Source organism: Cornus florida, unplaced genomic scaffold, assembly GCF_030987335.1.
Source record: "Cornus florida cultivar Cherokee Brave unplaced genomic scaffold, ASM3098733v1 CherokeeBrave_3.0.0_Hap2_Chr01, whole genome shotgun sequence".
Classification (NCBI taxonomy): domain Eukaryota; kingdom Viridiplantae; phylum Streptophyta; class Magnoliopsida; order Cornales; family Cornaceae; genus Cornus; species Cornus florida.
The window spans coordinates 58,143,427-58,166,981 of NW_026775571.1; the positions used below are offsets into that span (position 1 = coordinate 58,143,427).

Here is a 23,555-nt window from a genome sequence, read left to right on the forward strand (position 1 = left end):
GTATCAAATAAAAGTAAACATTTATAAAAATAATATCAAACTTGCATAACAATATAGTTTAATATTATATCACATGATTAATTATATCACATAATGAATTTAAGGAATAATAATAATCAAGAGAATAATTTGCTTCCTTAAAGCTTTGTGGCTCATTCTCTAATAAACATGCTAGAAAATCAGGAATAAAAGATTTAGACGTTCTAGCCTTCTTACTACCTCTGAGTTCATCTTTATTTTCATTGTATGATTTATGCACAAGAAAATGATATGCAGTACTGTTATGAGTATAACATATCAAAAGTTTTATGTAACGATCCACTCCATCACATGGTATGACATTACCTGCTTTGGGTCCGAGCCCGCATGATTTTATTCTTGGGTTTTATCCTAGAAGGCCTCATAGAGATAACACTACCACATAAAAGCACTTAACATTTTTCTTCCCTAAGTGATGTGGGACTGTACACCTGTAGTTTGCCCAGTGTGGTAGCCTGTCGGTGCCTCTTGCACTCGCCCATGGCACACCGACCCATAAGGTTGCCACATTTTAGGTCCTACTTTAACTTTCTTAGGAGTAGGAACTGCAACCTTACCTAGACACCCCCACACTTTTAAGAATTTATAGGAAGGTTTTCGACCTTTCCATAATTTATATGCTGTCACATTATTTTAAGGTATTTTATTAAGAACATAATTTGCGGAAAGCAAAACTCCCCCCCACAAATTCTGAGTTAAACCAGAATTTATCAATATAGCATTCATCATGATATCATGTTCTGAATAAATATTAGCACAAGTGTTTTGATCTTTTTGCTAACCTCATTTTTGTAATGTGTAAAACATTTCTAAGGTTTTATATTTGCTTCGTAGCAAATATACATAACAGTATCTTATGCAATCATTTATAAAATTAACAAAGTACCCTTTTCGACCTCTTGTTGATACAAATTTAAAATAATATAATATACTACATCATATTACAAAATTAAAATAATTCAACCAATATTGAATTATATAAATAATTCAATATTCTACTTATATAACATGCATGAATTTCATATAATATTGAACACATCAATATTTAGCATATTATCATATAATAATGTATATAACATTATTTTATTATATCTCAATTATTAGTATAATCACCACTTTTTTATATCTGAAATAGAAGCATATAATAAATTCTACACAAGGAAGAGTCTGTCTTAAGATTGTTGGTAAATATATTCTTCATGTGACATTTAATATATAACAAACCTTATACTAATATGTCATGAGATAATTAACAATATGCTAAGAAATCATTAATTAAATATGCCACTCTATATTTAATTAAATATGCAAAATAAAATAATAATAATAAATAAAGAACCTGGACCGAGCCTAGTATTAGATATTATGTTCTTAAGACAGATTCGCCCCATTATGGTGCTAACGGACTCAGTGGCTTCTATCTCCCAGGATACAACGGTCTACATCCACCAGTAACAGCATTACAAACTCGTGGATATGGCGAACCTTCTCCGTGTAATACTCTCTCTGACTCAAGAATGCATTTATACTATATAAATGCTAAATTGGGTACAATCTGAACTAAATGGTTCGGACCAATCTTAATATGGCTTGATGAAATTGGATTAGGGTTTAAGTGGTTCGGACCACTTAACCTATGGTTTGAACCCACTTGGGTTGAGTTCAAGTCTAGAGAGGGAGATAGAAGAAAATGAAAATTAATTATTTGCAAATGATCCAAAGGGGGGTATTTATAGGCAACAAAGTGCCTTTTCGGGTGGGTGTGTCTCACAACCATATATATATGTGTCTCTTCATACTGGACACAGCCACTCCAATTGGTTATAATTGTTCACATGGTGTCTGTTCACCAATAGACACATCTACTCCAATAGGTTGTAATGATTTACATGAATAGTTATATCTGTTGGTTTTGAGTTGCAACCCTTTAGAAACAGATACAACTCTTTGAAAAATAAATGCAACCCCTTGGAGAAAAAAAAAAACTAACTTTTAATTTAAATTAAAAAACCAACCACCCATTTAATTAAGCCCAACCCAAAATTAAAAGCCCAATCCAAGATTCCACTTAGTAAAAAGAATAATTAGATTTTATAATTAGGCCTAAGTCCAAGCCCAAGCCTAAGCCCAAATTTGGCTTATTTAAATTTCAGTTGGTTTCAACATTTTTTCCATATGGGACAAACACTTCCCACATTTTGCATACCTATTTAGGCTTATCAAAACACCACACTTTGGAGCTAATTTCTCATTCACCCGAAAACGGATTTGAGAAAGTAAATATATCACGTTCATCTCCTTGCGAAGAGAAACGCGCTCGTCTAGAGATCCGCAAAAAATTATTAGCGGTATCTATTTCAAACCTCATCCAAAGTTTATGTTTTTAATGCCCCCGTTTCCAACATAAATCATGCAAGCTTCATTGGAATTATGATGAGTATGACTAGGGAAGGAAGATATTTGATTCACCAAATTTTGGTTGATCAAACATTTGAGATAAAGACTTGACTTTGGCGGCTATATCTTTGGAATTGTCAACTTGATAGAAGCCGACATTTTTCCGTCCACCTAGAATTCTACCATTTTTGGAATATAAGGATCGATGCATTGAATTCTCGCTCATGCTCTCATAAAGACGCCATACATCGTCCTCATGCCTATCAAGATTTGAACCACCTATGGAAGCATCTACCATCCCTTTATAATTATCCGACAAACTTTCAAAGAAAAATTACACCAATTGCCATTTAGGAATGTCGTGATGTGGACACTTCCTAAGCAAGTCATTTAGGAGCTCCTATGCCTCGTGAAACATCTCCTATTCCCTTTAAGAAAACTCTTAAATTGAGATTCTCATTGCATTGGTCTTTGAAACTGGATAATACTTTTTCAAAAACTCTTGTTGCATTTCTGCCCAAAAGGTTATCGAAAAAGGTCTTAGATTGTTGAACCAATATTTCGCTTTATCTTTAAGGGTAAAAGGAAAGAGTTTTAATCGCAAAACCTCTTCCGGCATGTCCGTGTAATTCATGGTGGAACACACTTCAAGAAACTCATCTAAATGTTTATAAGGTTCTTCACTTGACAGTCCATGATAATTGGGAAGCATTTGAATAGTTTGCGATTAATTTCATAATGGTGTGCTCTAAATGGGGGTAATGGAATGCACATCGGTGCATTATACTCATTTGGCGCGTAATAATCTCTTAAAGTAATGGGGGGATTCACAACTAGTGGCGCTACAGGAGCATCATAATTAACTTGAACTATGGGAGGTGGAGGTGGAACAAAAATTAGCCCAGGCATTCCTAATGGAACATGGCCTTGTTGTTGTGGAATGAAGGATCTTGCATGTCCAATGGTACTTGAATGTTGTCATGATGCACATTAGGGCGGAAGATACCTTATTGGTCTATGTGACTAAGGTCCTCCATATGGTCCTCATTTTAAACTTCCATTGATGAAATGGAGTTGTTCAAATTACCTCTTCCCTTACGAACAATGGATTCAAGATTCAAATTAAGTGGGACAAGAGTAGGATTCAATGACCTACGACCATGTATGCACGAACAAAACAACAACTAGCAAGTAGTAATCACTTCGCCCCCACAAAAATCAATCAACAAACCTCCACATACGATGTTTCCATACTCCCATGCTTTGAACAATATGCAAGAAAAATAAAATTGCCTTCATGCGGGTTCGCGATTTATCTAAGAAAATAAAAACTTGCCTCCATGCGGGCTCAACTAGAGAGAGAGTTAGAAAAGCTCACAAAGGGTCCTTAAGTAAATTCAAATTGTTTTTCAATTTTTTTCTTTGCCTTGCTTTGCTTTGCAATTTTTTTATTTTTAGCTTTTTTTGCTTTTGTTTAGCTTAACTTGGCTTTCTCCTTTGCTTAGAATCCTTTTGCTTCACTTTTCTTGACTCAATGCATCTAGCCAATCAAGAACAAACACAATAAGTAACCAAAATAAAGTAAAATAAAGACACGATCAAAAAAGTACTAATTCCTAATTGTTTCCAAAATACGGCGTTACCTAATCAGTCCTTAGCAACGACGCCAAAACTTGGTGTGTGTCGTCGCGTGCACCAAATTGGTGTAGCGTGGTCAAATTTGAATTTATAGATTACCACTAATACTACTAACTACTAATATAGTTAGAGTGAGTAGGGATCATCCCAAGGGAAAATGAATGGTATTTTTGCTTGGAAACAATGTTGGATTAGTAGGTCGAGTGATCAAAAGATGGTTTGTGGTTGAATTAAACTACGATTTAAACTAAGTAAATGCAATGTAAAACAACTAAAGTAAGTAAGGTGTAGAGAATATGAGAAATGAGTCTTGGGTCATAGAGCTCACTACTAAGCGTTACATTCCTAGACATTCAATATTGGATGGATTAAGGGGGAATATGTGTTGTAAATGAAAATGTGTGCCATTGATTGAAATAATAGCATGGATTGCCAAGTAAGCATACATTGTCTAGCCAATCTAGTGAATAGCACAAAATATCAAATTAAGCCATTAATCCTTCCATAAGCCCACAATCAATGCACACTCAATAAATTAAAGAAATATACTACTTGATTCATAAGCATGTAACATCAAATAACAAGAATGGATTATCCACCTATCTAAGAAAGTAAGGCAACTATACTACAACTAAGCTAGTGACATGAAAATTAAACTAATTAAATTAAGGATGTGGCACAATCCATCAAGAAATAAGTATGAACCATCAAATAAACCACAAGAGTATTTCATTTTAGCGCCATGCTTTGACCATTACTAGATTCATAATATCAACACACATAGACATGCGTCAATGTAATGACCCGGTCATTTTCCTTCATTTCCTTTTTCTCAAATTTTATGGATAAATTTTCTTTCCCGAGTTCTGTTTCTCGTCACTGGGTGTCATCTCGAGTGCTTGAAAATAGTTTCTGAGACTCTTTCGTTTGGATTGACAACTTCCCTTAAGGACCGAGTCATTTTCACATTTTCACTTTTTGGACACTATTCACTTTTCGTCTTTTTCCCGTTTGTCACTTTGTTGGTACAACCTCACTTTTTGTGTTCGGATTTGATTCCGGTTTTGCATGTACCTATGATATTTAAATTCCATGCTATGTGTATTTTTTCTTTCTTAGAAAAGCATGCTAAGTATTTACTTTTCTTGTAAAGGGTATGAATGCATAACATTTTTGTAATTTTCTTAACTTGTGGGGTTTTAGTGTACTTAAATAAAGTAATTATTTTTCGTCTTAAGGACCATTTTGCAATTTAATTTAGAAGATATTTTGAAAAATAACCTTTTTATAATTTTTAAAAAATGTGACAAGTGTCACACTCCTATGGAACCACTTATTGATATTTTGGTAGAAACACTTGGAAGTTTAATCTCTTGACACATAGAGAGTGGAGATTCACCCATTTGTTGACCTAAGATTTGACCACTTGTTGGCTTGGATGGTTGAAAAGTGTAGGTTAGGGATTTAATGTAGGAAGGAGTCTTAAATTAATGACAAGTGTAAGGTTCATTTTAGGTCTTGCACTATGTGTGTGTGAAGACCATGGTGTAGACTCACATAGTTAATGGAGGAATGCTAAATCCTCCACTCACCACATTTTAATTCATCTTCCTCACCACTTTGTTCTCAAACCCTAACCTAGCCTCCATGGAAGGAAAAGCTTGACTCAAGGCTTTGACTTCATTTTTTGGCCTCCTTCCATCCACCTTAGACCATAAAGTTTGTAATACTTTTTTTTCCCCTCATCCTCCTCTATATAACCCTTGAAGGGTTTGCCATTTTATGTTGATTTGCCTTGGATTCAAGAGGAACAATTCTCTTGTGAGGTAAGGAGTGTTCTAGTTTATTTATCTAAGGGTTTTATTTGTTTTTGTAGTGAAATACAAGTTGTATGCATATTTTATATTAATTTGAGAAATTAATGATTAATTATGGCTTGCTTGTAACTCACTTTAGACTTGGTATATGGTATGGCCTTGACTTGATCTTTGTTATATAATTATTTGGAACCATTTGAATGAGTTTTCAAATCTAGAGATTTAATGAATTTAATTTGATTTAAATTCTATTTAATGGTACCTTGCTTGTATTCCATTTTAGACTTGATATATGGCATGGCTATGACTTAGTTCTTGTTATATATTAATTTGGGATCATTTGAACAACTTTTGAAAATTAAAGATTTAATTAATTTTAAATTAATTAACTTATACATGATGATATCTTGCTCATTTTGCACTTTCGATTTGATATATGCAATCACCATGGAATAGACATTCATATATATTATTTTAAGAATTTTTGGGTAACTATTGAAAATTAGTAATTTAATTATTTCTATGTTAATTAAATACCACATGTTTATATCTTGCTCACTTTGTGAAATTGATGTCATATTTGCAATCATCATGGAATGGACATTCACATATATTATTTTGAGAATTTTTGGACAACTTTGATTTTTAGAGAAATTAATTAATTTCTACTTAGTGTTCTAATGATTGGGACATCTATTTCATGAGGCTTTTGCCTTTTTATCATGTATCATGACTTGTTACAACTTAGCTCCATTAATGTAGTTAATGAACTTGCACCCTTACATTGGAATGATTTAATTGCTCAAGAGTTGTTAAACAAATAATTGAATCTTGGATCTTATACTAGTGGTATATTTACATCAATGGGTTCCTTGTGGTATAAATTCTAGTTTATAGTCTATTTAAATGCATACCATGGTTTCTTGACATTTCACATGCCATTATAGTTGAGGACTTAAGGTATGACTTGTGTGTTCCAAAATCTTGGTTGTGCATGGAATGTGTTTTAATGCATTACTTGTATATTGATACTGTTTTGACTTGCACAACTTGTTGATTTTGGAATTTGGGATATCAATTAAGAATTGACATGGCTAGGACTTGGTTCTAGTACGGAAGATAAAGAGCTCCCTACACTACAGTATGCACTAGGGGAGGGTACACACGGGTTAGTAGTCCTAAAGTGATCCCTAGAGTATGGTTTTAATCCGGGCGATATCCGAGTATCCACATTGGTTGATTTCACTCTTTAAATTTTAAGTTGATATTCTTTGAAAATTTAAAACTGGTCGTGTTATGTGGAATGCTCCAATCTTGTTAATTGCATAGATTTTATGCTTCATCTTTGATTTCACTCCTTAAATTTCAAATGTTGCATTCTTGAAGATTTAAGACATCTTCGTGTTGTATGAAATGTTCCAACCTTGTTTAATTGCATAGATGTTATGCATTATCCTTGATTTCACGCCTTGTCCTTGTCGTGTTAATTGAATTGCTTCAATCTTGTTAATTTTCGTAGTTATCTCGTTTCATGTTACTTTATGTTATCATGACTTAGGAATGATCCTATACATGTAACTTGACTTAGATTCTAGGTGGCATGGACCACATGTAACGATTTATATCAACATGCAAAATCTTTAAACCCTTAGATTTCAAGTGTTATCTCTTGAATATCTAAGAACCTTATCGTATTATATGGAGTATTTCCTACCTTGTTTAATTACATAGACATTATGCTCACTTCGTGTATTTAGACTTCATTCAGCATACTTGAAACTGTGCACTTGCTTCTTGTATCTAGATTCCATTTAGTATACTCGTGTCTCATATACTTGCTTTGTGTGTTTCTGATCTCGTTTAGTATACCTATGTTTTGTATACTCACCTCGTATGTTCTCATCTTCGTTTAGTACACTTCTACCCAGTATACTTGCATGTCATGTATCTCATTTCAACTACTTATGTAACTTAGGATGATCCCTGAGTCTCACTTTAACATAGACACTATGTGGCATGATCCTTTTGAATTGTTTCATGTTAATGTAAAAATCTGTAAAAAGTTGAGTCTATGTATGCTCATTCCCTATGAGTAAACTTGTTTACTCATCCCAAAGTTACCAGGTGATTTGTCAGGTACAGATGCCTTGGTTTGGGATGTAGAATATCCCTGGATCGTTTCGATGAATTGAAGTTCTTTAAGTGTATTCTTGTTCATGACTCTTGTAAAGGTTGGCTTGAAATGCCACTTGTAGCCTTTTATGTCAAAATGTTTATATTTGATTCTAAACATGTAATGTATATATAAGTACACTCTTTACAATGTATTTGACATGTATGAAATAAGGCCAGAGGCCAATAACATGTATATTGTATTCTATGTAACTTTTAACTTCATGAAATATTATGAAAATATTGAAAAATGCCAAGTCATTGTCTCACCATGGTTGCATCAGGTGTGGGAATTCCATTTTCATTCTTTCATAAGGTCTCATTAATCATGTATAAAGTGTGGTCAATGGCCAAACGGTAATTTGAAACTATTTCATAATTTTGGATTTCAAAATTTCCATTTCAAGTTCATTTTTGCCTTTTTGGCCGTTAGGGGGTCGGATTTTGCATCAGCGGTATTTTTAAGCCATGGACCATTGTAACACGTCATAATAGGTAAGTTATATTTGCATGCATGATCGTTTTCAAGAAAAACCTCATCGTTGGTGATTTGAGCTTCATATGGACTCATTTTGCATCTTTATTGTATAATATGGTTTAAGGGCATTTTGGGTATTTCATTTGAAAAATAAAAACTTCTTTTGACATAGCATTTTGGGTGTTTCTTCTTTGTATTTTTCCAAAAAACGTCGTCTCGAATACAAAAACCCTATTTCAAATTCAATTTTCTAGTAAAAAAATTTTTGCTTGCTGTCAGCCTTATCTAATTAATTAGATGAGCCATGTAATCAATTAAATGGTCTTCCGTGGGAATTCTAGCATTCTGTTTTGGCATCTAATCGATTAGATGGTCCTGAGTTGCATCTTTTGACCATTTTTCTTCATTTGATCATAACTTTGTCATCCGAACTCTGAATCAAGTGATTCTCGAGTCTAAATTTATTAATTTTTCGTTGTCTTTCCGATGGTATGCACGGTAGCACCCATTTTTTGTTGACTTTCATTTCTTGTAGGGTTTTGAAAACGTTGTTCCCTTCTTGCTTACTTTGAGTCTCGGGAAACCACTTTTGGGTCTTAGGGATGACATTTATCTCTCTAGACTTTCATTTCTTGTGAAAAGACCATTTTGCCCTTGGAGGCATATTTGGCCCATTTTTTTATCTTTTTCTTCCGCGTTGGTTCTCATTGAGTTATGTGGCCTCATGGAAGGTCACTTTGGCGTCTTAGAGACATGATGTATCTCTAGAGACTGTTGTTTATCTTTTACTTCCGCATTTTGGATTCGTTATCGGATCTATGTTCAATTTATCACAAGACGCACTGGCCTAAAAACTAGGGCAGTCATAGGGTCACAAAATCTAGCGATAAACACATGAACATCCATTCTAGTATACATAGACATATGAATAGAATTAAATGATCAATTGAAAGTATTAAACTACACAAATCATTGTAGAAACAAGATTTATATATATCAAATGTCAAGACAAGAAATACAACACTAATCCCCAGTAATTACAAAACATCAAAGTCTATGACGCATGCTTAGGGCTATCTCTAGCCCTAAGAAGATGTTTAGCCACTCATTGATGTTGTCATCTAACCCTCAAGGCTATCTCCATGGTAGAAAATGATCTACTTCTTCTTGGTAGAAAACCTAGATGAGAGGAAGAACTTTCCCAAAAATTTGTATGTCTCTCCTAATCTCTAGCCTCTATTCTCTATTTCACCAACCTCTTTGCTCAAAATAGCCAAAATCCTTATATAGATAGCTCAAATGTCATACCCAATGGTCATCCCTCGTGCACTAGGACTTCCAAAATGACTGCACCATGAGCACATATTTAATTTGGCTTGAAATCAACTTTTCAAGCAACTTGAAGCAGTTCGATCGATCACGAGGTTGCTTGGATCGATCGAACCTTAGTGGCGCCTTTTTAGATAAGACAAGGCTGAGATATTTTTGGGAAAAAGACAAAAGTGGTAGGTGCGGATAAGTTCAAAGGGGTTCGATCGATCGAAGGAAATGTTGGATCGATCGAAGAAGATATTTTCCTAAGGATAAGGACAAAAGGCTTGATCTATCATGGCATGGTTGGATCGATTACTATGTGATCGATCGGAGCTTGGTTTCGATCGATCATGGAAAGCTTCCTTCACCACTTTGCTTCCATTTTGCTCATTTCTTCCTTTAAGCTTGAGATTACATCTTTTATACTTTAATTCAGCTGAATTAACTTATTTTGGGGATAAGTGTCTGAAAAGGGAAATAACACGAAATTAGACTAAAACGAAAAAATAAGATAGATAAAAGTCCTAGAACACTCAAGCTTAAGGGGTTTAAATGCGCACTTTTCAGCATTTATAATGATTAGAACATGCAGTGGTCAGAGGATCCTTTAAGGATATCACAACATTCTCATTTAAAGAGTTCACCACATTCTTATCATCATTGTCATCAAGGTCAGGGCAAGATAAGACCTCAAATCTATTAGAAGAGTGGGATGATAATGATATGGCAAATGAGCAGGGAACAAGACTTGATAAGTAGGGAATTGGGACAATAGGAAATTCCACAAGATGAGGCTCAGAAAGTCCCTCATCTTAAGAAGGTGGTGGGAGGGTGAGAGTATTAGAAGGTTGATTGTAAGAGGTGTGTAGCTGAGGGGGATTGGTTGGGTGGGTGAGGGGTTTATGATGGTTGGTGGTATGTTAGAAGTAGTGGTCTTACTCAGCACAAGAATCCATTTCTTTTTTGTTCCCTTGTGGAGTCTAGCATTAGGGATCACTTCCTTGTTATGAAATGAACATTGTGCAGCAGAGTATCCAAAAACCATGCATAAAAAACATTGTAACGACCCGAACCCGTGGGTCCGAGCCATTAACCGGGTCCTTACCCGAACCCGAGGTTACCTAAGTCAATCTTGTCATATCTAGTGTCAATACATCATTATTAAATCATAATTATCCTTCACAAAGGCTCAATACGAATTCCCAAGACACAAGGTAAATTATACAGGAGAAAAGAGCAAATTAAACCAAGTTACAGCAGTTCGGTCGACTGAAATGGAGCTTCAATCAGCCAAAGTGAACCCCCCCTTGTACCGGTTAACCGAAGTACCCATTTCGGTTAGCCGGTTGTGATCTCTATAGTGGCTAAGGCTACTGGAAGAATCGGTCGGCCGAAGCAAGCATTTTGGTCGACAGAAATGGCTCTACGATTTGAGTTTCAGCTACTGGACTAGCTAAAAATGTGAAAATAGAGAAAGACTTTGAATGGAACCCTGGAAACTGATCTAAATCTGCTCCAAAACGTCCATAAACATGCTTATATTGATAAGACAATGTTCATACATCATAATAAGATTTAATTACATCATTATACATCAAAATAAATTAAATTACATTGAATATAGTTACATGAATTTCAATTTATAAACTCTCTAACTACATATAAGCATGTGAAGATGTTTCATCCACTTTGCCACTTCAAAACCCTAAAAAAAAATTATAAGGAAGGGGGTGACCGCAAGGCCCAGTAGAGAATGCCTAAGTGGCGTCTCCTAGAGTAAGGTAATCAATTATATGTTTTATAAACAATGAATAGGATAAATGAGTCGGGGATCATGCGAGGAATCCTTGCACTACGCATTCAATTTCAAGTAATCTTCACCACTATTCACATACACATGCAATGCGTGATTTGCCCCAATGTAACCACACACCAAACCTCACGACTCACATGTCTACAAACCACCTCCACACCATTATATCCACCCCTCAATTTCCCACAACTCACAAGCCTATAACCACCATGATGCCATGCATATGAAAATGCTTCCATAACACAATCAGCAATTTTAAGGTCACAACAATATCAATGAACAATTATAACATGCTATGAATATGGAATCACTATTTTGTGTGTGACTAACCAAGTACATTACCATAACCATATAAAAGTGGCACATATATAGTCCATTTCCAAATCAAGTTATTAGCATGTCATAAGCAATTCTTATACAAGATAATCATCTAACCACATCATTACATCAATTCAACAACTCAAGTACCAACTATGAACCCTAAAAACGAAATACACCTTTTAGCATCAAATTGACATGCTAAAGTAGGGTAAAAATATCCAATCAACTACCAAATTTAAGAAAATACCAATTAGACAACTGTACCTCAATTTGAAGCAAAAGCCCCAATTCCAAGCCCAATTTTTGAAATCCTTAGGTTGGCCAAAAGTGAAATTGCTTACATCAATACGTAGATCTCGCTGAGCTCTCCGTTTTGCCGTAAACGGCACCAACAAATTCCCACAAATGAGGGAGAAATCAAGGCTTGAATTTGATGAAGAAAGAAAAAGAAAAATGAAGAAGAGAGCCTTTCGGGAGAGAGAGGAAATGAGAGGCCAAAATGGCCTTATGGCCATTAAAACAAATGAAAGTGGTGGGTCCCACCACCAAAATATCTTTTAATTTTAATTTTTACCCCACAGAATTCATACACTCACACCAATTGTATTATAACCACAATTAAACATATTACCACATAAAATACATTAAATAAAAATGAATGTGATGCAAATGGACCCAAACAAAATTCCCGTACACAACCATTCCGGTAACGGGTCTCACTCGAGACCATCCGACCCGAAAAACAGAAAAATGCTGAAATGGCAAGTTTTGCATTTCAAAGAGTTTTGAATTTAATAAAATTCCACAATCCACTCTCGGACACACTCGACACACTTCACGGTGTCCGGCACGCAAAACGAAAAAAGATGAAAATTCCTTTGCGAAATCAAAAAATTCCGAAAAATGGAAAATGATGAAAAATAGAAATATTACAAACATGTTGGTGGTTTCCATTGGTACAAAGCTCTGATAATGATGCAGGTGCCATCATTAAGCTTAAGCTTGAAAAAATCAATAAGATCCTGAGATGAGCTAACCTCAATGCAGATTCTAGCATATGAAAGTCTTGTTTTAGATTCAGTAACATCATCTGCAAAGAGAGGAGTATCAATAGCACTAGCAATGTTACTTATTCCTTTGTTATTCCAATACTCTAGGGAGCATTGTAAAATTTAACCCATAGAGGAATGGTGGTGCAAGGTTTGGCAACAAACTGCATATTCAAATGACATAGATTGAGTATGAGAGGTCTATTTGAGAAAGTCCAATGACCCTCATCAAGAATAAACTTGCAGTCAGATTCACTTTTAAATTTGAAGATGAAAAAACCTGATTCAGTTATAATGGTGTCAAGAAGGCCCTTAGATGACCAAAGCTTTTTGGCAATTTTGTACACCATATTAAATGAGCTTTTCTTGGAGAAAATAACCAATAAGAGTGGTCTTCCGCTCCAAGAGACCTTTAGCTTTAGCACAAGGTGGAGGCTCAACATAGATTTTCCCATTCAAGGATGAGGGCTTGAGAAATTCAAAGGTCATTTTTGGATATTTTAGGGCCGCAACCTCGCACCAAGTAAGTGGTGGTGAGGTGGTATGTGCATACACATGTGGTAAAGCACATGGGGGCATGGAAGCACATGGGGGGTGAGTCAGAGGTGTAGTGCGGTTAAGTGGTATGGTTATATTAGGTCTAGGTGGTAACTGAAAAATTGGTGATCCGTTGTCCATAGATGAGATAAGTGATGGAAAGTCAGACAAGTCCTTCACAAGGTCAAGGGTTGCTTAAGGTTGGCACTCCAATCCTTTGACTATAAAACAACTTTGCTTTTGTGCCTAGGAGAAGAAATGGATGGTAGGTCACATGCAACTGACACATGGGAAACTGTGCCTTGGGCAAGCTGTGGTGATTGGGTGGTGGTGCCATAGATAATGGGTGGTGGGCATTTTAAGGTTGTGGTTGCTGGCATTTTGAGGCTGTGGTGGGTGGAAAGGGAACAGTGGAAAGAGGAATAACTACATCAGAGGCAGAGGAAAGGGATATTACCTTTTTGCAGCTTGTCAAATTCCTTCCATAGCTCAAGAGGATGCCTGTGGTCCTTGTAGATCTGGATTTATCTAGTTAAAAACCTTACCTGTGATCTCAGGCTCTTTGTTTCTTCAGCTTGGTTAATGGATCTTTGAAGCTTAAGTCCATTGTCTATGTCAAGATGAAGCTGTGCCATCTTTCTTTTGAGCAGGGTGTTGTCCCTCTGAAGGACATTAACCACCTTCTCAATGGATGACAACTCACGTCTGAGGGCATTTAGGTGGTTCTTGTAGTGGATTTCCTATGAGACCTCACTACAATCATCAAGGAAAGTATCTGGTATGGCGACACCATCCTCGTGTGTGGTGATCCAAGTCTCATAAGGGGTAGTAGTGGGAGTGTTTTGGCCTAGGAACAAGAAGGATGTGGAAAGGGGTTTAGTGCAGTGACCTGGCTCGGGTTGATAAGAGGTAGATGGAGAAGTGGTGGTGATGGTAGGACTAGAGGTGGTGGGAGTGATGGTAGGAAGGGGAAGGATGGTGGTAATAGGCGGAGGGGTGGTAGGAGAAGGGAAAGTTGGTTGAGGGGGAGGGGGGGGGGGGGGGGGAAGCCATAAGTGTATTACAGTCATTAATTTTTATCTTTAAAGTATCCTTGAAATGTATATTAGTGGCAGTGCGTGCACTCCATGTTTTTACTCTCACTCCATTCATTGTTTTGCTAATGGTGCAATTTCTAACAGTGATGGTTTCATTTTTGTCGAAATTTGTTTGATGGAAATAAGAGAGATTATAGAAGTCTTTATTGTATTGATGTGAATAATATAAGAATAATCATAAACCTTATATGGTAAACCTATACATGGTAACAATATATTTTACAATATATTCTAAAAGCCCCTCACACTCAAGGTGTGTTATATGAAGTTATATTGAGTTTGGAAACAAGATCCTTGAAGCAGCCTGGCGAAAGCGATTTGGTGAAGACATCTGCTATTTGATCATGAGAAGTAATAAACCACAAATGTAAGGTCTTCTGAAGAAGATGATGACGAACAAAATGGTAATCGATCTCAATGTGTTTGGTACACTCATGAAAAATATTCTTGTGCGCAACTTGAATTGCACTCCTATTATCACAATAGATAGGAGTGGCAATGGCAACCGTCACCATTGGACAACACGCAGTCATCTCCGGTTTGTTTGACTGCATCACTAATATTGATCCTAGCCACTTGCACGCGCCCAATGTGGGAATCCATCCATGTAATGGCTATCTTCGGATTCCATCAACGTGTTGTCGATCGATATTCTGTCATTAATACTTAATTGTTTGGGAAGAAATTAATTGTGGAAGTAACAAGAAAAACATTACTTCTAATTTGTGTGTGTGTGTGTGTATGTATCAATCAGCTTACAATGGGAAGTTGTTTGGCACCTCCATGTTGTTTCCAAGCAGTGGTACCATGTCTATCAGTTTTGAATATGCTGGTATCAGGAGGGGCCTTTGGGTGCCTTGGACTAGTTGGCTCAATCTAAATGATTGATGTGGTAGCCTAAGGCCTCTCAATGGGAGAGTCTGAATTGAATTGGTCCGTGAAGAATTAGTTAATGTTCCAGAATTATCTAATAATTTACCCTCACGTAGACAATGTTTAATAAAAAAACCTCTTTTTTTCGAAAATGATTTGTTTTTCAAGAAAGTAATAATAAAAAATAAATTAAAAAAATTAAAAAAAAAAAAGCCCTTCTAACATTAGATTATGTATTGAGAGAATAGTATGAGATAAAGAGTGTTTCTAAAAAAAATAAAAAAATAAAAAGAGTATTTCTGATTTTATCTTATCTAACCGGAGTACAGTTAAGCATCACAAAAATTTTTTGTTTTCATGCCCAAAGGCTTTAAAAAAATTTCTGTTATGAAAGAGTGCGCAAAATATAAAATAAAAAAATTCTTCTTCTATCTTGTTATTATATATTTTATTGATTCTTTCACTAATTTTTATTGTTTAATTCGTATAAAAATTTTAAAAAATGTATAGACTTAATTAATATTATCTATGTTAATATACTAAAATAAAAAATATTTTCGTTTTAAATGTTTTTCGTTAGGGCTCAATATATATCGAGTAGGCCCTGCTTGGACTTGGACCTCGATAGCAGCATTGCAAGGACCTTCCAGGACCACTGGACTAAATATATAATAATCCCCTCCTGGAATCGTCAATGTGCTAGGCTTTGTCGATGCACATGCCTCTCTCCACGCAATTGTTAGAGCCTGAATTTATTCATTTTAAACAAACGAAAAAAATAATAATAATAATTTTAGCTTAATTACCTATATATATATCTCTATATATATCTTGAGTTGCTTGCATTGGTCTCACCTGACTAATATCTCCACCAGCCTTTGCACCATACTTTGTAATGTCAAAAGTGACTGGATCTGCATTTGCAACATGTGATGCTAAAATGAAGAACAGAGAAATTGCCTTAATACTAAGTTTCAAACCCATCTTCTTCTTCTTCTATATCCTTTTCGCTACGGTGTTTATTGAATTTGTTCTTGGAAGCGTGGTGAAAAATCCCATTTTCATTTGAAGCTATATATATACTAACAAATGAAAGCTCACCATCATTTAACTCCTCACGCCAATTTTAAGGAATTGTTTCGAGTCTTATTCTATATCCTTTTTGTTTTTTGTTTTTTGTTTTTTGTTTTTGTGATAACTAAAAATGAGTCAAAAACAAAAACCAAAAAAACAACTTTTCAATAATGAAAACGAATAACAATATGCGTGTCAGAGTATAGGGGCACAGGCTTGTAAAATTAGAAAACAAGAAGGCCAAGTTAGTTATCTTGAGAGAGAGACAGAGAGAGACAGAGAGAGAAAAGTATAAGACAAAGGGCCAGGTTTGTGTGTGTGAGAGAGAGAGAGAGAGATGTTTATCTTTGCTTTTGTTTTGTATATATGTGTCCCTGGTTCAATCTTTCAGAAGGGAATTGAATGTATTTTTTTCGGCCAAAAAACACACAGGTACACACTGTGGGTTCGAATTTCGGTGAAAGCACTTGAATGTATGCATGATTACACAACTCAGTTTAAGATGTTTTTTTCTTATTCATAATATGATTATGAACTATTTTAGCATATTGTAATCTTCTTATTTTAATTAATTAGGATCTTTAAGTTAATTATTGTGGTAATTAAGTACTTTTTTAAGCATCTTTTGGCTGTAAGATCATGTCAAATTTTTATATGTTATATTTGAGAGCAACGGGGCATTGAATTTGTAATTGGGAAAATTTTATTTCAAAATTTGTATTAAATTTTATTTAATCCGAAATGCAGACTTCAGTGCCACCAAACATAATACGATAACAAAAATAAAAATAGAAGACAAAAAATAAGATCAATCAAAATACTACCAGTGCACATTAAAAACTTGGAGATTCCAACGCAAAGCAACACTAACAATTTTTTTAAATAAACACAACTACCAGATGTGGCAATATTTGACACGACATAAACACAACACGAAATAAGAGACTTTGGGTTTGGACTAATCGTAATCATGTCGACACTGATTGACCCGTTAACTAAACGTGTCGTGTTTGTGTTTGACCTTCTAAACACAATTAACCCGATTAGCTAAACGTATTGTGTTCGTGTCAAAAATGACACATTTAACTAAATATATTGTGTTCGTGTCAAAAATGACTTAAACGTGTCTCTTCGTGTCAAATCTTGACTCATTTATTAAACATATTATGCATGTCGTATTACACGTGTAATAATTATGTCGTATTCGTATCAAGAGTCTTAAACACGATTAATAATCGTATCGTGTTCATGTCAACCCTAATCGTGTTCGTATCGTAATCATGTTGACACGACACGCCAACACAAATTGTCACCCCTATCATCTACCTACCCAAAGACAACCGAGTTTCGGCCAGAGAATACCCAAGTGTACAAATTAAATTTTCATATGAAATAAATATTACACAATTATAAGTAAATCAATCACTCAACTGTTCCACAAGAACTTCAGAAAAATATCAGAATTTCTCATGCAGCATAAGCAGATCTATTAATTATTAATGCTAATTAAAACAATTCCACACGCATTTCGAATTTTGTAGAAAAACTACAAAAGTACAAAGATTATTGAAATTGAATAAGCCCATTTCCAATAAAGAACAAAACAAAAACACAAGAAGATGCTACAAAAAAAATATATCATCAAAAAGGCTGAAACACAAGCAGAACATCTTCTAAGGACAACTGCAGCAAATAACATTCAAATATACACATGTATATATATACACACACTGACACAAACACAGATATAGAAAGAAACTATGAGTAGTAATAGTAGCTTTTGGAAACCAATCCACCAGACTACTCACATTTTGTACTTGAGGCTAAGGAATAGAAAGAAACTCAAAAAAGATGGATCATTGTTGTCCTCACTAGCAAAACAACAATGGCATATAGAAGTGAGACATTTCCCTTTTCTATTGAGAAAAACTAAAGAGAGATTCCTATTCTGAAGGATCAAACAGACTGTTATAGACACTCTAGGCCTACTTCTCCCCTTGCAATCTGTACGCATTCCAAACCGACTTCAGAGAGAATTTGCCATGCTTCCTGATCCTGCTCGTTGCTGATCTGAGTTCTGTTAAATGTTAATAGAGGTGATCATGTTGTTTGGAAACGAGTCTTGGCACTGCCTTCTACAATCACAAATGATAGATGAAACAAAAGCAGACTTATCAATCCTTCTACATGCTATAGCCTCAAACATGTCAACCAATGATCCTTCCATCACACCAGGGATCACACACTAGATTGAAAGAATTACGTGACCCCACTTTGTACGAGCAATGCTCTAACATAAAAGCTCTAACATAAAAGCTCTCACATCTAGTATATGTCTCCATACAGCTGACTGATTCTGCTGGACTGAAGTTTGCCAAAAATTTGATGTTTGCAGATACTTGGCTGTAAAGAACTGCAACGAAAGCTTCTCTTTATTCGGAATAAGTCCCAAGCAAGGCTGCATTTGGTTGAGAAATCAATATCAAGTAATTTTCTTATTCCAAATCCATCTTCTGCAGTAGGCATAGAAAGCCTCTTCAAACTCAACTGATGCAATTTATTTAGGTCTTCGTTACCACCTCAAATAGACAGCCTCATCTTCCTATCCAACAACACACTGCAATTCCATATAAAAATTTAGGCATAACATCAATAGTACATAAAGGACATGATTGAGGATCTAACTTGCTCCAACCCTACCAGCAAGAGAGTTGAATAGCATTCCGAGTAGCTAATATGTTAGAAATCCGACTTTTTTAAAGCTTTGTTAGAAACTGGAACACGAAGATATTGCAGAGGGAAAGAACCAAGTTTGAAATTCAAAAGGTTCGTAATTATTCTCTTCCTTCTGAGAACCTTGGGAAAAATTAAGCATACTCCAGTATATCCCTCGGAAGAGCAGGGAGGAGAAACTTAATCACTCGGATGCAGGGTCAGAGGAAGTGAAAGCCTCGACTTGGCATCTTCGGGCATTCAACTCTACAGCTAGAAGACAGTTGGTGGAAAGGTTCGACGAGGTTGAAACCGATTTTTCGTCTTTCATGACCGGTCTTTATTTCCTCAGAGGCTAGTCAATATCCTCAAAATGGCACTCGTCTTTGTTGATCTTTAGACCAGTGGCAGTTTGGAACTCCCCAAAAACATCTGAAATAGCTTTAGCAGTCCCAAAGTTGGCCTTAACTACCAAGAATAAATCATCTGCATAAAATACATGAGATATCTTCACACCAGCCCTATCTGCTGCTTTAGAGAGGTGCAACCTGCCACTGTTAATCTCATCTTCAGCCAATCTACAAGCATTAAAATACCCTGCTGGAACTCCATTGAAAAAGATAGAGAACTTAGCAGAGGATACGAACTCATGAACCCAACCAAACCATATCTGACCAAAACCATAAGCTTGCATGATCTGAGAGATAAACGTCCAAGAAACAGTGTCATAAGCCTTCTGCAGATCAATCTTCATAGCCATTGTACGATCACCTCTCTTGCAGTTGAACCCCTTCAACAAATCAGAGACCATAATGATATTATCATGAACAGTTTTGTTCTTGATAAACGCCACCTGCTCTTTTCCAATCACTGACTGAAGGACAGTACAGAGTCTAGTAGCAAGGCATATAGTGATAAGTTTCTACAAAAAGTCACACAAGGAAATGGGCCAATAATCGCCAATCTTTGTAGCTTGATTCGTTTTAGGTATCAGAGTCAAGGAGGAGGAATTCAACCTCATATGAAGCTTAGAGTTACTAAAGAGAAATTGAATTGCATTAATATTACCTAAGCCCAATATATACCAATACTTATGATAGAATCTGGCAGGTCCATCAGGGCCAGGAGCCTTGTCTGGATTCACACTCATCACAGACAATTTAATCGCTTCTGCAGTGACCTGTCTATCTAACATGGCCTTATCCTCCTTAGAAATATATCTCCTAGGACTTTTGACATGAGAAGGAATAGAATCTGGATCTGTGTAAAGCTGTTTATAAAAATGAACCAACCCCTCCTTCATAACATCATGGTCCTCAGAGTACACACCGTTAGTGCTTTCCAAAGCTGTGATAGAATTCCAGCTTCTTCTTTGCTTAACTTTGTGATACAAATAGGAAGAGCATCTATCTCCCTCTCTAAGCCACTTAACCCTTGATTTCTGAGCCCAAAGCGTCTCCTCTTTACCAAACAAATTCTCCAGCAAAGACTTAGCTTCCTTCTGCTGATAAATCAACTGTTGTCTGCTGATTAAGAGGATCATTCTGGATCGTCATCTGAATTCTAGTTAACTCCTCCCTTTGCCAAGACTAGTTGATCATTAATAGTTCCCTTGCTTTTATTCCACTTCCTAATTTCCTCTTTGACAGCCCTTAACTTCATCATAACCCGATGAGTAGGATTCCCTGAAGTATTACAAGCCCAGACCTACCTCACAATATGCTCCACCTCAGCATCTAGGTACCAGAGGCAACAAAAAATATATGACGAGTAGGAATAGCCCTCACCTTTAACAACATAGCTTGAGTTTGTTCACATATAAGAGTAACATCAAAAACTCTAGAATCCCAACCTACCCTAATCTTAACAGTTGGGTTTGAAGAGTAATTTGCAATCCAGTAACATCCTCCTCTAATCCTTCTCTGAATTCAATCAAAATTCTCGAACTTAACTCTAGTCTCAACCAAAATAACCAAAGAGAATTGACTTTGAGACACCCAATTACTAACCTCAAACTGCATAGAAGGTCTATTAAGGCCTCTAACATTCCAACAACCAATCATTGATTGTTTTCAGATGGTGGATTAGCTCCACCTGCAATCTTTCCACTCGTTACTCTATCAGTAGCTGGCACCATCACCTTTTTCTTCCCTTTGTTCTTCTTCTTATGACTGATAAAAACATCTCAAAGGAACATTAAGATCAGGGCTACCACCAACACTAACATCAAGCACTTGACCTTCTAAGACCTCAACACAACTATTAGATGGCATAGCAATAACATCAACCTGATCACTTGAGACTTCCTCCGCTATCTGGGCTACAGCAAGAAGATCACCTTTTTCATTAGATGTTTCAGAATCCATAGGCACCAGAACCTCTTTCAAAACATCCCCCATAACGCATGAACCATTCTTCTCATCTACTTTAGGAGCACTCCAAACAAACATGGCCAAATAAGTAGATACATTGGCATGCTCACCTACAACATCAATAGCTTCATCATTGGCATGCTCACCTACAACATCAATTGCTTCATCATTCTGATATGGACCATCAAATTGATTCTTAATATGAATATCATCTGTTCACAAAGTCTCCTTAGTCCCATTAGTCACCACAGGGACTACGTCCTCCTCCACCAACTTCCCTTTGACATTCACCATCCATTTCCCCACAGGTTTCCCTTTCTCCTTAGAATCATCAATTACCTTCCTTGGACACCAATTCAAGGGATGATCCAAACCTTTACAAAAGGAGCAATACTGAGGTCTCCATTACTCCAATCCCACCTCACAATCCTCTCCATGAATATTAGCAGCTGCTTATTTGGTAGATCCTCGACCACATCCAACTCTACCATCACTCATATAAATTGCCTATGATTCTTAGCCACACTAGAATCATCAAGGAATATTGGTAGAGTTGAGGTGGTTAGAAAACCGATATTAAAAAAGAAAAATAAAAATAAAAATAAAAATCTGAATTCTCATCTCGATCAATGTTATCCAACTGGAGCCACAATCACCAGTCTCAATAGTTCCCATGAATTTTTACATTGTAAAACATGCTTCATAAACACAAAAACAATTTGCCTTGTGTAGATGAATAGACAGCAAGAAAGAAGAGAACAAACCATAGGATTTCATCAATCAATAGATAAGATTGATGCATTTTGTTTTCTACAATGTCGAGGCCGAGGGGTAGGTTCCCAATGCCCAAAAACTCAGTTCCGAAACACAATAAGACTTGGGATTTTCTCAAAGGCTTTCAAAAACTCTATCTCAAACATAAAATTCATGGATATATTGAAAATACTAACCCGTATAAAAGCCTAGCACACCATCATGACACCACTACAAACCAAATACTAACCATTACTAGAGCCTAGTACATCATCACAACCTCACCAGAAACCAAATTTATCCAACTAAAGAAGATATAACCAGCCAATTACAGGAACTAAATCTCAACTTTATAAATGTAAAAAGATCAACTTTAAGGCCACTATAGAAATTGCTAAGATATGTAAATGACACAATAGAAGATGTATGCAAAAGCTTTACCCTCCACGTCAACAAAATTAGTAGGGAAAGAACATATACGCAAACTAGCAACCTGGGAGGTGCAGCTCCAATTAGAAGACTAAAAGCACAAAGTTATGAGCAGTTCTAGAAGTGGGCTTCACACACATGAAAATCAATTGATTTTTATTTGTGAAAATGAGACAGTTGAATTATATTATCAACAAACTTTTATGAAACAAAAGAGGATATTAAACAAACCATCACAATAAAAAATTAAAAATAAAAATAAAAAACCTGCCCTGGCAGATCATTAATGTTATTTCCTGGATAAGTTGGCAAAAACAAACCAAGCATGGCTACATGCCCCAAGAAAAAAAAATAAAAATAAAAATCATGAATTTAAAATAGCCATCTGACTCAATTTCTCCAAATAGAAGATAACCAACTTAGTAGTCCAAAGGGAACAAAACAAATTCATGGGCTATTTATAACAGCCCTATTCGTTTCTAGTTGACTAGAATTTTAAGATTTGTTTTGCATTTCTTATATGAGCTATATCTCCTCCAAAGTTTTGCCTTCCAATAGGGTATAAGAGTAATGTAAAAACTAAAGCTGTTAGGTAAGGCAAAAAGAAATGCTTGAAACTTAAACATGGTAATAAGTGGAATGAAGGTCATATATTTTCTTAGTTGGTACT

The 23,555-nt window shown here is 35.7% G+C and overlaps 1 protein-coding gene across 1 annotated transcript; it reads right to left on the minus strand.

The window, feature by feature from the left end:
• Positions 1-19,686: 19,686 nt before the first annotated feature.
• On the minus strand, positions 19,687-20,874 carry LOC132272928 (uncharacterized). Its single transcript, XM_059773993.1, has 2 exons — positions 20,423-20,874; positions 19,687-20,224 (listed from the first exon to the last, which is right to left on the minus strand). The coding sequence occupies exons 1-2, from the start codon at positions 20,872-20,874 to the stop codon at positions 19,687-19,689; spliced, it is 990 nt and encodes a 329-aa protein (XP_059629976.1).
• Positions 20,875-23,555: the final 2,681 nt, after the last annotated feature.